The 15,210-nt window shown below is 27.9% G+C and overlaps 1 protein-coding gene across 1 annotated transcript; it reads right to left on the bottom strand.

The window, feature by feature from the left end:
• Positions 1-7,459: 7,459 nt before the first annotated feature.
• Positions 7,460-9,210, bottom strand: LOC121118649 (NECAP-like protein CG9132). The gene has a single exon (XM_040713239.2). The coding sequence runs from the start codon at positions 8,991-8,993 to the stop codon at positions 8,358-8,360; it is 636 nt and encodes a 211-aa protein (XP_040569173.1). The 5' UTR covers positions 8,994-9,210; the 3' UTR covers positions 7,460-8,357.
• Positions 9,211-15,210: the final 6,000 nt, after the last annotated feature.

Here is a 15,210-nt window from a genome sequence, read left to right as displayed (position 1 = left end):
GCGATTTTTGTAATAATTGTACTTATATAGACAAGGATGTCTGCAGTACGCAATTTAGACGAATACGCAATTATTATTGCTACATGCATTATTTGAAGGGAAAAAATGATGATATAAAATTTAATTACTTCAATTAAAATACGTGAGAAAATAAAATGTAAATGGACATACAAAATTTCAAATAAAATAATATTATTTTTATTATCAATATTTAACAGATTGTATGTACGATGGTCGAGAATCTGTAAGTACTAACAACCATGATACATATTACATATAGTCATTTATGTCTAATTGGAAATGATATTTGTTTAATTTTATTGCAGATGAAATTTTTTAACAAAATGAAGACGTATAAATCAAATTGCAAATGAAGTGTTTTCAAGAATGTAAAAGTTGATCCCTTATTTTCTTGAAACAGTATCTCCAGCAAGTACTGACAGCCAGATTTTACATTAAGACTGGAGAAAAAAAAGCCCGGAGGCCATATGTAGCCTATCAAAAAGTTTCTATAAGAGAATATAAATAGGAAGTTTCAACAGTTTCAAAAATAAATTAATGAAACGCATTGCAAAATTAATGTATTTTTTAATCATTACTTCAAAAAGAGAAAGAAAAAACTCTTAAACTATTTGTCTCTAAACGAATAATTATGTAAATGTTACTAAGAGCGTCCGCAGGTATATTTTAAGAGGGGCTTGGTTGTTTTTTTGGGTGTAATTTTGAAAAAAAATCTTAAAAAACATATATTTATTTTTTAATTTCAAAAATCCATTGCGATTCACCCAAAATTATTTTTTTTGGAAAAAAAACATTGAAAAATTAAATTTCAAATACTGAAAAAAAAATTTAAAAAGTTCAAATTCAAAAATTAAATTTTTTTGAAACAAATTTCATAATTAAATTCCAATATATAATTCTTCCTAAAAAAAATTCAAAAATTTACAGCTATTCATATAAAATTAAATTTTATGTGAAGAAAATATCAAATATCAACCTTTTTCCTCAGCTGCATATTTTGCTCGAACGAAGAAAAAAATTCTAGTAAAAATCCAAAAATCATTAATTTGGGGAGGACTACAGTGCCTCCATCCCACGCAATGACGCAGGTATAACCGGTCTAAATATATATTTAGTGTACCACCATTTTAAATTCGTCAGTACCCCGGTACCACTAGATTGTCTCTATACCAATCAACACTGCAAACATAGTAGGTAGTTAGCCTATTATTCTAAAGTTGTCATCTATTATTCTTGTTGAATATATTTGACTCTTTGTTCCTTGTCCCTTATAATTCTTATATTATTCTTTATTTTCCGACTATGTTTCTTTTTACTTCTTATTCTTATCTAAAGTTGAAATGTAACAGTAACGACTAAAGGTAAAGTTTATACCTTTAATATGTAAAGGTGACGAATATGTGATGCGGCTAAATTTCCTAGATAAAAAAATTGATAAAATAAAGTCGTAAAAATCGCAATGTGTTCTAAATTTAACTTTATATACATAAAACATTTACATAAACATAGACTTGATTATAAATAATTCTAGAAACCCATTAGACTCGAAAGCTAAGAACTACAACTCAACTTAATTTTCTCACTGTAAATAAAACATTTTTTAAAGTATCTTTTATTCTCTGCAGACTTGAACTGGAATCGATAAAAATATTCAAGGACTTGGACTTAGGAGCATAGAATTGATACTTGAATTGGACTTGCAGTAAAAGGACTTCCCCCCTTCCCCCACTCCCAACACAAACACACATCTGAGTGTAAGTGACAGATATACCAACTACCCATTAAATACATAAAACAAAGTTGCACTAAAGGGAGACATTTTCAAAGATTGAAGTTTTCCTCCATAACGTAATTGTCGGTATGCATACACCAAATTAAAATCAAATAACTGTTTTATTATCTACATTATGTACATAATGTATATAATTGAGAATCACAATGCTATTGAGACCCTCAGAATATAATAATAATACTCTTTAATCTAGAAAAAAAAACGTAATTCATTTTATCCAAGTCAGGAATAAAGATTAGACTCATTAATCTTCCTTTTTTTGAGTCAAACACGAATAAACTAACCACACGTCCTCCAAACTTCTTCTTCATAAATGCCTTAACATCCTCTATGAAGATGCTTCCAACTAACTTTATCAATAAATCTTATAGGATTAGAGTCAGTTTCTTTTTAAATGTGCCTCCTATAACTAGATGTATGCGGTATAACAAATGAATGAAAAGAGTTACATACAAGTACGTATAAACTAGGACTTTATTTTGAAAAATAAGATATAATATTTTAATGGATGAGTCTGTTAAAAAAGATATATTAGTATGTAGGTAAAAAGTCTCTCATTGTTGATGCTGCAATTTTGGGGCCTAAACAACCAAGTTTTATAAGAATGAAAACCCTTTTTTGCTTAAATCACATTACATATCAAAAAACTCTTCCTTGAATGACTAGTATTACTATTAAAAAGAAACCGTTATTTCTAATTCCGAATACAATTCTCATTTGATTCTCAAATTTATTTATTTTTATGTTGGTATGCTTGTTCAGAACGTATTTTAATAATATACGTCCAAATTAGCATTGTTAGCTAGTATTAAGTACTTTTTTCAAAATACTAAATTTTTATATGAATAAACAATCTTTTAAAATTTTCTAAGAATATTCTCCTAAATTGATTTTTTCTTTGAATTTTTGTTGTTTCAAAAACAAACTAAGCATCCAAACCTTGAAGTATTTTATCAAAATACGTACTGAACATGCGTATCAACATAAGAAAAAAATGAGAATCAAATGAGGATTGAATTCTAAATACTAAATTTTGAGGAATGAACAATCTTTTAAAAGTTTTTAGAGAATTTTCTCCAAAATTGACACCCCCCCCCCCCTCCAATTTTTTTCAATAGTAAAAAACTTCAGAGGACACCAAAAGACATCTAACCTTTTTATCTGTCTGAAACAAACTAACATATTGTGGACATGTGTAACAACATAATAGTTTAAAAAATAATTGAAATCGAAAATAACGTTATTTTTTATCAGACTCTAATATGTATTAAAATATGTTATTACATGCATAAATAATATATTTTTCTCTTGTTATCCTATTATACAAATCTAGTCATTTTAAAGGGGTTTTCAGTACCTGTATATTACATAGTCTTCATTTTAATATTAGTGTTTATCATTAACGTCAATTAGTTTTTAATGTGGGTATTAAGTTTTTTTTATTCCTAATACCATTTGAAGAAATTTTAGCAAGATTTATTGAAATTTAGTCCGTTTTATGTAAGTAGTAAAAATATACCAACTATGATTTGTCTTCATTTAGGAATCAAATTGTTACGTCAGTGAAACACCTCCATATATTTAAAAAAATATAATTTATTTATTAAACTCTTATTTTTTTTCTTCAAAAAGAGTTGTAATATTGTATTTAATTTGATTAGAATTGCATGTGTTTGTATTTTTTTCTTAAATTAAAGATTATGCATAATATGAATTCATATTTGCAATTTGATATCCAACCAATTTACGGAATTGTTTTGTTTTTCTTCTTCCTCCTTAACAATGGAATCCTCTTTTTAATGTTAATCATTCCATTGAAGTAAGTACTTTTTTGATTGTTCACGATTTGTAATTTGTTTATATGTAGATACATTCAGGTACGAAATGAATTTACAAAGCTTCCGCAATTTAAACTGAATCTGCAATTATAATTCTAAATATGTGTAACAATACCTAATATCAATTACTATGCTTATATTAGAGGTAAAACAAATAAACAATGCCGGTGCGATGGTGTGAGGGTGTGTACACCCTCACATCTTCATCATCGCCGCCGATTTTGATTATTTTTATTTGGAGTGTCTATTCTCACAAAGAAACTACATTTGAGAAATTCTAGAATTGTGAGGGCTCGTTTGGGAGTACTCCAAAGTTTTAGAGCTTATAAAATAAACTGATTTCAATTTTTTTTGTTTAAAAATATTGCAAGAGCTGTAACTCAAATTTTATAAATAAATAGAAAATCTACAAAAAATAATAAGAAATAATTATTGCAGAATGTAAACAACGGTGCTCAGTCAAGCTACAAGATCGATTTTGCTAAGTTTTTATTATAACTTAATTTACTCATACCCTAGTATGACCGTTATATTTTTGTATATAATATACATATATACAGACTAATATTTCATGTACATATTTTGGTCTATAATAGACTTTGTATTCAAATTTCTGTGATCGAATGAGATACCCAAAAAGAATGTGAGCTATATCTTAGAATCTTCATTTGATTTATGAGACTTAATTTAGCCCTTAATCACCTTTCAAATAAAATCTATCAATTTCTAATTACTTCATTGTGAGGATGCATTTTTGTTTTTTTTTAAGTCTAATTTGTAACACCTTCATAGATTATTCTGAATAATTTGTTTATAGAAATAGATGATAAGTCGTCGACAAATGCAAATCAGTGTCTGCGCAATTTTTTGAAATTGTAGGGGTCAATATTGTATCTTTTTAAATAAAAATATTTTTTTTGCCATCTACATGTTAGGCTGAAGCCTTCTTCATTTACCTGGAAATGTTCTCTTTTACAATCTTGTCTAGGATGTTCTGATATTTTTTTATAAATTGATAAAAAAATCCGGATTTTTATGGTTAAGTCGATTTTTAGGTTGTAAAAAGAGGACATGTTCTTGCAAAAGAGGACTGTTAAGCTCCCTAATTTAATATACAATAAAAATTGTATATTGTAATAAAATGCAATTGAAAAGTAAAGTAATATCAAAATCATATTCGTTTTATTTAAAAAATCTAAGATACTAACTAAAAATCTAATTTTAAATTAAATTTTATATATTTCAAAAAATATACTTTTTTCCCCTTCAAAGCTACAATAATTGGACAACATGTCGGTTTTTTAAATCAACCATTTGGACATTCTAAAAACCTCTATGATAATAAATTCTTAAAAATTGGGACGACCAATGACCATGCCAAATGTGGCTCCTTTGTTGTGTAGCCCTGCGAATTTAATCTATACTCAATTTTGGGAAAATTGTCTAAGTATATTCCTTTGTTGACGGGCCAAATACTACTCGCAAATGGCTTTAAATAAGAGCCCAATTGATACATAAGCAAGGCGATTATAGATTAGTAGCCATTGTTTGAAGATTGTTATCGATCCTTTTTTATATAAAAAATTTCCAATTTAAAAAATAAGGTGATTAAAAGTATAACACTTCTCAGCCTTTGAAATCCCTAAAGTGACCTGGAATTTTGTTTTAGTTATATTTACTCCACGCATTTAATTGTATTAGAAACCTTTCTGTCAAAAAGAAACATAAAAAAGACCCAAAATTAGTTGGTAGATAGACAATTCTTCCCAGTTACGGTATTATTATTCAACCATCATTGGAAATTGTTCACATCTTATCAAGAACGCATCCAAACTCAACTAATGAACATTCAGATCACTAATTGGGTAAAAAGAAGCAGAAATATCGACAGCTTATAACAGAATACCAAGTACATTTTTGGGTTGCTCCGTCCCTCCCTTTCCCTTAAATAATCTTTTTGATCATCTTGATAATTATCAATATAATTTTAGACTTGCCCAATCATTTTTCAATATCATATTTTTTCGATTTTTATTATTATTTATTATCAAAAAATTGCAAGACTACCAGACCTTACTATATTATTAAAAAACACATTTTTTTATATATTTAAAATTGAATCCCAAATTTCAAAATTCTGAAGTGAAAAATTTGAGTCTATAATTTTTTAAATCTCTGTAGATCTGCTAGTTTGATGATAAAAATATATGTATAGTAAGTTGAGTGTCCAGGTGTTTGCTTCTGGGGGATTATTTGTACTGGTTGTCCTAGGATCATTTTGAAATATATATCAGCCGATTAATTGGTTATTGATATTGTCCCGAAAAAATTTATATCAGTCGAGTCCCACATACTATAAGCGATACAGTATAATTACTTCGTGGTCAACGAGTTGATCATTCAATAACTTTTATAACACCATTATCATGGAAAGACTAATGCAATTTCTACAAAAAAAAAAAAAAAAAAAAAAAGACTGTTGAAAAATTTAAAGGGCTCTTCATAAATTGATGGTAATGCTTAAATGTTAGTCTTGTCAAACGAAGCAATATTTACATCCGACTAATTTATGATGATTGTTTTTAAAGATTAAACACTTTTTTTGGTATTTTTATAGGCGATTCAGGCTTCTACATGTTTAGTTCTTCATATTATTTTTTTAAATGTATTTGATGAATAAATATTATGTTTAGAGTCATGACAAAAGGCTAAATACATAGTTCATTAGCTTTTTCATTAAAGAAAAAAGTTTGAGAGTATCCTTTTTATTTTTTTAATTAAAAAGATCCGACTCAAAAATCCTGACCTCTAAATAAATGAAAATCTGCGATTAAAATCTTGAATACCTCTTATAAAAATATTAAATAAATCTCTTCATCCTGACATTTCGAATTTTTTTTTAATGTGTAGATAATATTGTTATGTATCTTTCCAGACTAAATCCATGATATTTTTAACTCTTAATAGTTACTTCATCCATTTTTATCATTATTTCAATGACGATAACAAGTTTAATTTTCTTTATTTTGAGATGAAGCTTATTATGTTTTTAAAATTAGGTTATTATTAATCCTCTTAAATAGTTATGTTTAATTAAACTTTTTATTTGGAAGTCATTATAGTTGTTAATTTAAAAAAAATTATTTCTTGAATTAATGAGGAGTAGGATGAAATAAATTGCTTCATTAGCGATTCTTCATAACTTCTGCCTTGTAGGTGATAATGAAGGTCCATCAGGGATTGCATTCTTGTTAAATCATGATAAATGTATATAATTTACAAAATAAAAATATTATCTTTTTAGCTGTTTATTAAGATCAAAAAAAAATATTAAGTTATAATTCATTCCATAGCCTCATTTGGGAAAAGAAGCCCAAATTGTAGAAAAAATAAGTGTCATTGATTTAAAAGTCTTATAACAATCATACAAGGTATCTACATCATTAGTATTCGATACGAAAATACTAATTTATTCATCTAAATTCCCTTTAAATAATATACTGTAGTTATTTAAAAAAATATGTAGGAATGTAACTCATTATTTTAATTACCCTTTGATATGATACGAATACATACTTATTATTCTCTAAAAGAAGTGGAATGATCTGATTAGTAAAAATGGATCCATTTTAATGAGTTTATCAACTCTTTTTTTTAATGTACGTAGCTTAATAGTAGAACGATGTAAAAAAAATGACTATTGACCAATCGCACTATATTGCTATAAAATAAAGAAATGTGCTTGGTTAATTAATTATTCAAATTCCATGGAGAATATTTAATCGATTAGACAGTAAAAATATACATGTTTTAATAGAAGTATTCGGAATTTATTTGAAATAACATAACCCTTATGAATTATATGATAACTATGACGCAAGACTTTACATCTTTACTGGTTCATATACATAGATTATGCATGCCTATAAGAGTTGACAATATGTCACACAAAATATGCAGATTTGTATTTCTTATTTTTGAGGAGAAAAAAAAAGTGCATCAAAAATAAATATTCTTGATTTTAATACTAAATATTGACTATCCCATGTATGTGTGAGTATACAATACATACATAACACGACTACTTCTTAGCACAAGGTTAGTGTCAGTCATTCTAATAATTATTCGTTTTCATAACCATTGTTTTTAGCATGAAACCATTGAACAATTTATGTTGGAACAGATAATCATCTAGATTTGCTGGAGGAGTGACTGTGAATCATTAATACAAATCAAAATAGACTTTAATCATGAGTTATCATTCTGTTAAATAAAATTACAACTGCTAAAAAAAGAAAGATGATATACATAAAATTATGACAAGAAATTAACTTTCCAACACGCAATCGATTATTTCAATTAAGTACATAATATTTTTTTTTTGGGGGAAAGTAAAAGGGAATTTTTTGAGATTGTTTAAAATCATTTATTAGTATTCATTAACATAGAGTGCCATATTATTTAAACATTAATGAATGTGTCAACAACACTAGGAGTGTTAGTGTCAAACTATATAACTAAAACAATGATCTATATTATTAGCAAAATAGCAAGAAATGTTCGTAAAATACACAATATTGCTAAGTAACAAATATACTATTTTTCTTAATATTATCAACAAAGATGTGTATTCATCGATGAAAGCATAAGAAACATTCGAAGACTTTGATGTCTCCTTCTTCAAACAATGATCAAAGTAGTATCCTTTAAAACTGTATCCAATTGGGATTAGTTTGCTTCGTTGGTGGAGCTGGAAATTTCTTGGGAGCAACTAAACCAGCAGCCTCCATAGCAGCCGCATTAGGGGGCGGTAATCCTCTTCCTGTGACTGATGGAGATTTACTTCTATTTCGTGTGCTCTTCTTTGGAATGTTAATATTTACTTTGATGGTCTGTCCTTCCTTAAGAGACAAATCCAATTTTTCTTTGGGTGGCTCATTTGACTCTTTTTCAATCGCTTCTTCAACGAGAATTCCTTTAAAATGGGATTGTAGAGCGACATTGAGGTCAAAAGAATCTGAGCGATCTGCAAATCCTAATCCAAGATATTCTTTGTTTTTCATTTGAATGACAAAGTATCTGGAACTATCTGACACTGTTGTGACTGCTGGTCCGGGATAGTTGTCTACTTGGCATTCGGCATATATGGAACCAGCACTTTCTAACTTAATGTAGCAGGATTTATCGGATCCAGTTACTAACTTTAGTTTTCCTGTCCAATCAGGTTTACTCAAGTTCCAACTATTAGCTTTCCAATTCGTATCCTTTCCTGTATTTTGACCAGGGGGTAACTTGTATGCAAAAGCCTCATTTTTCGTTAGAATAACTCTTCCGGACGCCATTTTCGTTTCACTTTGTCAAGGAAGACGCAAATATAAAAAATATTAAATACCAAATATTTGTATAATGTCTATTATTGAGCACGTGATATCAATCGATCGAATAAGAGAAGAAGTTAAAAGGAAACAACAGTGACAGAGGGCCTTTGTGTAGAGAGATGTAGAAAGCAAATGGTTATTTCTCTCTAAATCGGCCCCCTGACATGTGCCATTTCAATTTAAGGAACGGAAAGATAACAGTATTGAAATCACGCAACCTTTATATTTGAATTTTATCCCAAACAAATTCATAATATTATACTGTTTTGAAATCTTAATTTAACCCTTGTGCAGTCTTTACTTTTTATATATATCCCTTGACTTACGGATCAAAATGACCCTCTGTTTACTATTTACTATAAAATACTAAATTTAATTTCAATTTAGGATAAAATATATTTTATGAGATAATAGCTAATTTTTAATTTAAATATTAATTATTTCCATATGAGAAATTACAATAAAAAAAAGATATAATTGTAAGTCACATAAAAGTTATGTATATTTCTTTAATTTATTAAATTAATAGTATGAAAAAATAAAAAATTGAAAATAAACAACTAAGCTACAAAGAGCTTAAACATGTTAGACAATATATCAATATTCTTATTTTGGCCTTTACAGATGTATTTTGTAAATGAAAAACTTGTTTTTACAGTCTTTTTTGGAGGTGCAAAATTGATATCATTGGGTATGTCTGGACATACGGCATACGACATATGACATTCAACGGCATTTTATCCATAAAAATTGTACTAATACTCTTTCAGTTCCAAAAACTAGGAGTAGCCTCGCCACAAGATCGATAGACACCTGTTAATATCAATAACCCTATTCATGCTTGAAGGTCAGTCTCATCAAGGGGTGTCCCATTCTCGCACTATATTCTAAAAAATTCTAAATTAGTCTTTTTCAATATGATTTGTTCAATATTTCGTGTGATGAATAAGCAAAATGTCGAATAGAGGACACAGGAGTCATTGTTATGATGTTATTGATATAATCCTACCATCATTTTTATTTTTTATCAATGAGAACCATTCATTCTTGCCATTTTTTGACAAGAAAATATCACATTCAGGGGGAAAAATGTCTTCTTCATATGAGAATGAGTAAAATATTCATCGGCAACATCTTCTTCTGACATATCCTCTTCAAACTACATATCTTGCAATTCTTCCTCATCAAAGAATTTTGACAGGTTACTTTTGAGCTATTTTTTTTTTTTTGAAGAACTAACTATAGATTTGATCTCCAATCTCAACAACTGACATATTGATTTATGTAATTTCTCATCATCAAAAGCATGTCTTCATTTCTTTGTCTATAGTTTAAATTATTTTGTAATTAAGAAACTCTAAACTAATGCGTATACATTTTTTTATCATAATATTAAGAAGTAATTTGAGTAACGTTCATGTACATTGTGCATAAATATTGCGTTTCAAATATCTTTGTCGCTCTAAATCTACTCTAAAGTATCTTATTCTGTCTCCACAAGAATATATATCAATATTCCTAGGGTTTCATATATTTGTGTATATTATATGTATATGTATTATATGTATATATTTTCAGATTTTCTAATGTTTTTTTATAATATAAAATACTATTTTTAATAACTGGGTCAATATGGCCCTGTAATACAATCTTTGTACACAAGTAATTTTCATCAAAAAATGACAGGATGAAAAATGATTTTTTAACTTTTTCGAATTTTAATCTCTATTTAGGCAAAGTTAAGAAATTTCAAGACTGAAAATGACAGTATTAATACTTCCTTATTGTTGGATATACAATTATTTATCAATTTTGGTTTTGAATAAACATTTGTCTTACATTGGGTGAAATAATTATCTTATAGTTAAATATAGTCAAATCAGTATAAGAAAAAAAAATCATCTGACACTAATACTCCGTAAGTTATTTCCCATAAAATATACATGATACTAAAAATCATGACATCGTGCAACTTTTGAACATAATTTTTGAGAGCAAAGTCGTAAAAATTTACATATAGAAGGATACAAATATTTTTTGGATTCCCAGGGGTTTTTTTTCGCTTTACTTCGGATAAGAACAACATTTTTGTTCGAACCGAGGAGATGCTCTTATCTGTATTTGACTGTATATCTATAAATATAATTACTTCACTTTCAATTAAAAACATTTATTTCATTTATTAAACCCTATCGATAAAATTATGTTAACGTAAGAATACATCTAAATTATCAGGAATATTAAAATAAGAAAAACAGCTTTCATAGAAAGGAAAACCAATTATATATATATATATCGCAACAATGTTTAACATTAGTTTTAACACAACCTCGTGCATTTGGACTATTTTTAAAAATCCAATGGCGACTTTTTTGCCTTGTCAGTAAGATTATACAATAATAAACATATTATACGTATGTTACGTGAAATTGCACTGTTAATACTTTAATCAATTAAACAATCCAACTGAACTATTCTCAGCATTATATTTGAGAGCAAATTCGTTTCCCAAATCTGTTTAGGTTATCAATATACAAGGGAGGAAATAAGAATTTGATTTTTTAATTTTGTCACCTGAAAAAGATTTTCATTGAGATTGAGGTATAGAGACTGGCTAAGGCACTCCATGCCATTGATATGCAACTCCTTTGTTACCATGTACGTATGTTTTGGCTCATTGTCGCGCTGAAAGACCCATTATAAGACTCATTTTCAGTGTCTTGCGCTGAGGGAAGGAGGTTGTTGTCCAATTTTTATCAAGGCATAAATTTATACCTCCTTCGATGTGATGAAGTGATCCTATCCCCTTAGAAGAGAAAGTCTCCCAAAGCATAATATTTCCACCTCTATGCTTGACGGTGAGGATAGTATTCTATGCATTTTTCTTCCTCCACCCTCTTTTTTTTAATTCATACAATATCGCTTACCAAGGTTGTACCCTTATTGGTGTAGCGGGTCAAGAACAATATATTGCTTATCGGTCTCGTTTTTTTTTGTTTTCTTCCTATAAAGAAAATAAAAAATATATTAGTTTTAATAAATAAGTCAATTTTCGGATTTTTGTAGTGCAATTCCAGCGGTTTTCAATTATTTTTTTACGTTGCCTGGGTGGTACAGTTTTATCTGAGATCCAAATGTTTATGGGTATCTTATGTATCTGGGAAAGTGGTTTTAGGCAACATACGGTGCAAATAAAAGAGGGAAGGAGTGGGGTAGATTATGGATCCAGGTCCGCTACTAAGCTTGTCGGCGCCCTATAATATTTTTTTAAATACATTTCCCAACTTTTTTTATCATTTAATTGTTTTTAATTTATTTAATAAGATTGTGCTGTTTAGATATTTTTCTTCAAATAAAGGTCAGAAAAATGATTACCAAGGTCAAGTTTATTATAATTTGCACTTTTTGGCTTACTTTAGTAAATATAAGTCACCTCTTTTGACAAGTAAAAAAAAGATAAGCGGAAAGCTTCGATTCATCAATCATTGTTTTGAACAAGTAAATACCAGTTTTTCATAAAATATTTTTAATAGTAATCGTTTTTAACTAAATTTGTTATTTTAATCACAAAGCTGTAATGTGTCGTATATATGTAAATGATATTAAAACAGTAACACTATTTTTCAAAATAAAATGTAAATTTTCAAAAGATTAAGGGTATTGAGCTATCTCTAAATATTTTTTAAACAGTTAAAAGTTTGAAAATGATATTTTTATATCAAAAGAACATTTGGGTAACTTAAAAACCAAAATTAAAAAATAAAATCCTCCTTAGCGGTAGGTCGTCCATGGTCATTATAACCAGCCCCATAAAAAAAAAAAGAAACCACAAACGTAATTACGGCACCAGCATTTAATATGTAGCTAGGGCAAGATTAAGATTGTGTGAGAATGTAGCACTAAATTGTATTGAATAATTTCGACCTATAATTTTTTATCACTAATTTATCAGTGACTAATATGTATTATCCTATTTCAATGTGATGTACTTTGGAAATCAATAGAAATTGTAAGGTTTAGTTATTTAATCAATTAAATTTAAAACAATTATTAATAGTCAATTTTTCATTATTTCTAATTAAAACTTGATATTTTAACTGTTCAACTGCCCTCAACAACTGTTGCAACCGTCTCTGGCCAATGAGACAGTTGCAACATTTGACAAGTTGCATTTAAGTACAATTTGTGGAAAAACTATAGAGTATTTGATCCAAAGGCAAAATGTATTAAAACTGTCCCCAATCTCATCTACTCATTTTCAAAAGAGCTTAGAAAAAGTGACTTTATAACGTGATTTTTGAACTAAAAAAAACATTAAATAGTTCTACATTTAGATTTTTGCAACTATTTAGCGTAATTAAAAAACTAAACCAATGGAACAATGTCGAATATTTTATCTGGAATATACATTGTAATATAATATTTAGGAACTGTGGGCAATCAATTCAATTCAATGATGTTGTAGATTTAGTTAATGAAATAACTCCATAAACATGATCAAACCATTAAGATGCAATTAGTAATAAAACGCTCCCCACAGAATGACGTAATATTATAATTTTTCAAAAAAACAGATGCTATTGTTCTCCCTCTTCAGTGCTCATGTTTGCAATAAAAGGTGTATTTACGAAAAAATAATATTCCTACCAAAAACAATTCATATTCATCAAAATGATGATACCTATGTTTATGTATGTACTTATTTTCAGGTAATAACTCAGGACAACGTGTAATTATCATATATCTCATGACAAACCAGTAATTACATAAAATTAATCATTCTTAGATATCGTCTCTCCGAACATTGATGCATTATTTGCATAAAATGTTGTACTAATTATACAAAAATGATCAACTCAACCCAAACAGCATTGCCAAAAAGTTTTAAAATTAATGAAACGCATTACATAACAACATCAAGAATGGCCGTTCCTTGCAAAGTAAGTGTGCTGATGACTTTACTTTCATGTTTGTAATAATTATCACCTAAAATGCGTCACTCAATTCTGAGAAAGGTGTGTCGCTTATGAATAATAAGGGGCATTAAATAAACTATGATTACTGTACACAGAAACATATAAAGTTAACAAATTGCGACTCTTTCTCTCTATCTCTTTTTCTGTACATCCCTACCTATCTATTTAGACTATTAATAAATTATCAACAACTCACATGTACATATTCTTTGATCGCTGATGTTGTAAAGTAATTGAACTTTTAAGGTCATGCACAAATATTTATCTACAATGAAGATATCCATAAAAAAAAATTAACAACTTTATTTACATGAAAATAAAGTAAGGAACGTTGAGATTTCAGAGTTTTTACATTTTATTTTATTGCCTTTGAACTGAATACATGCTTATAAAGAAATAAGGAAATAATATTTTTAAGACCTTTAGCTTTTTAAGACCTCATGATATAATATTGTCATAACGTAATGCCTATGTGATGAATAACTAACTGCTTTTACCTACCTACGTGTATTTAACCCACAAATTTGAAAATGGTTTTTATTTATTATTCAAAATTAAATTTCCATCGAGTCCACCACACCATTTATTAACCTTATTTTTATGGGGTGAAAAATCGAAATAGTAATGGAATTACTATGAATAAAAATTCCAAACGAACCCTACCATTGTCAAGGACCCAAACTCTAGTGTTTTCATTCACATATGGGCAGTGAAGGAATGAAATATAACTTTTTTTAAATCATCTTAATCGTTTTTGATAAATTAAAGATTTCTTTGGCATTGATTTTTCCAAAATAGCTCTTTTTTTTATTTATGTTTTATTTGAGTAGTTTTGCAAAAAATTAAATTTGAAAGGATATTGTTCTTACATATCCTATGGCTTAGAGTCATAAATTATAAAATATTTGTTTGTTTAATAACTATTTTGCTCAATAGTACCTACTAAATCACATACTCGAAAATAAAACAAAAACAGATTTATAAAACGAAGGACTTACAAGTTTTAAAGTTATATTTTCTTGAAGTATCATTTAAAAGAACATCATTAAGTAAGAGATTGAAGATGAAAATTACAGTCTTCAGTTTTTACAAAATGGAGAAAAAATTAGAATCAATTACGTAATGTTATAAATAAAGTTAAAAATTTGCAAAACAACAATGACCTAACAAGTTTTAACTACATGAGATATAACTTCGTAATAAAA

The sequence above is a fragment of the Lepeophtheirus salmonis genome, chromosome 5 (genome assembly GCF_016086655.4).
Source record: "Lepeophtheirus salmonis chromosome 5, UVic_Lsal_1.4, whole genome shotgun sequence".
Lineage (NCBI taxonomy): Eukaryota > Metazoa > Arthropoda > Copepoda > Siphonostomatoida > Caligidae > Lepeophtheirus > Lepeophtheirus salmonis.
This window is presented reverse-complemented; position numbering and strand designations above follow the sequence as displayed.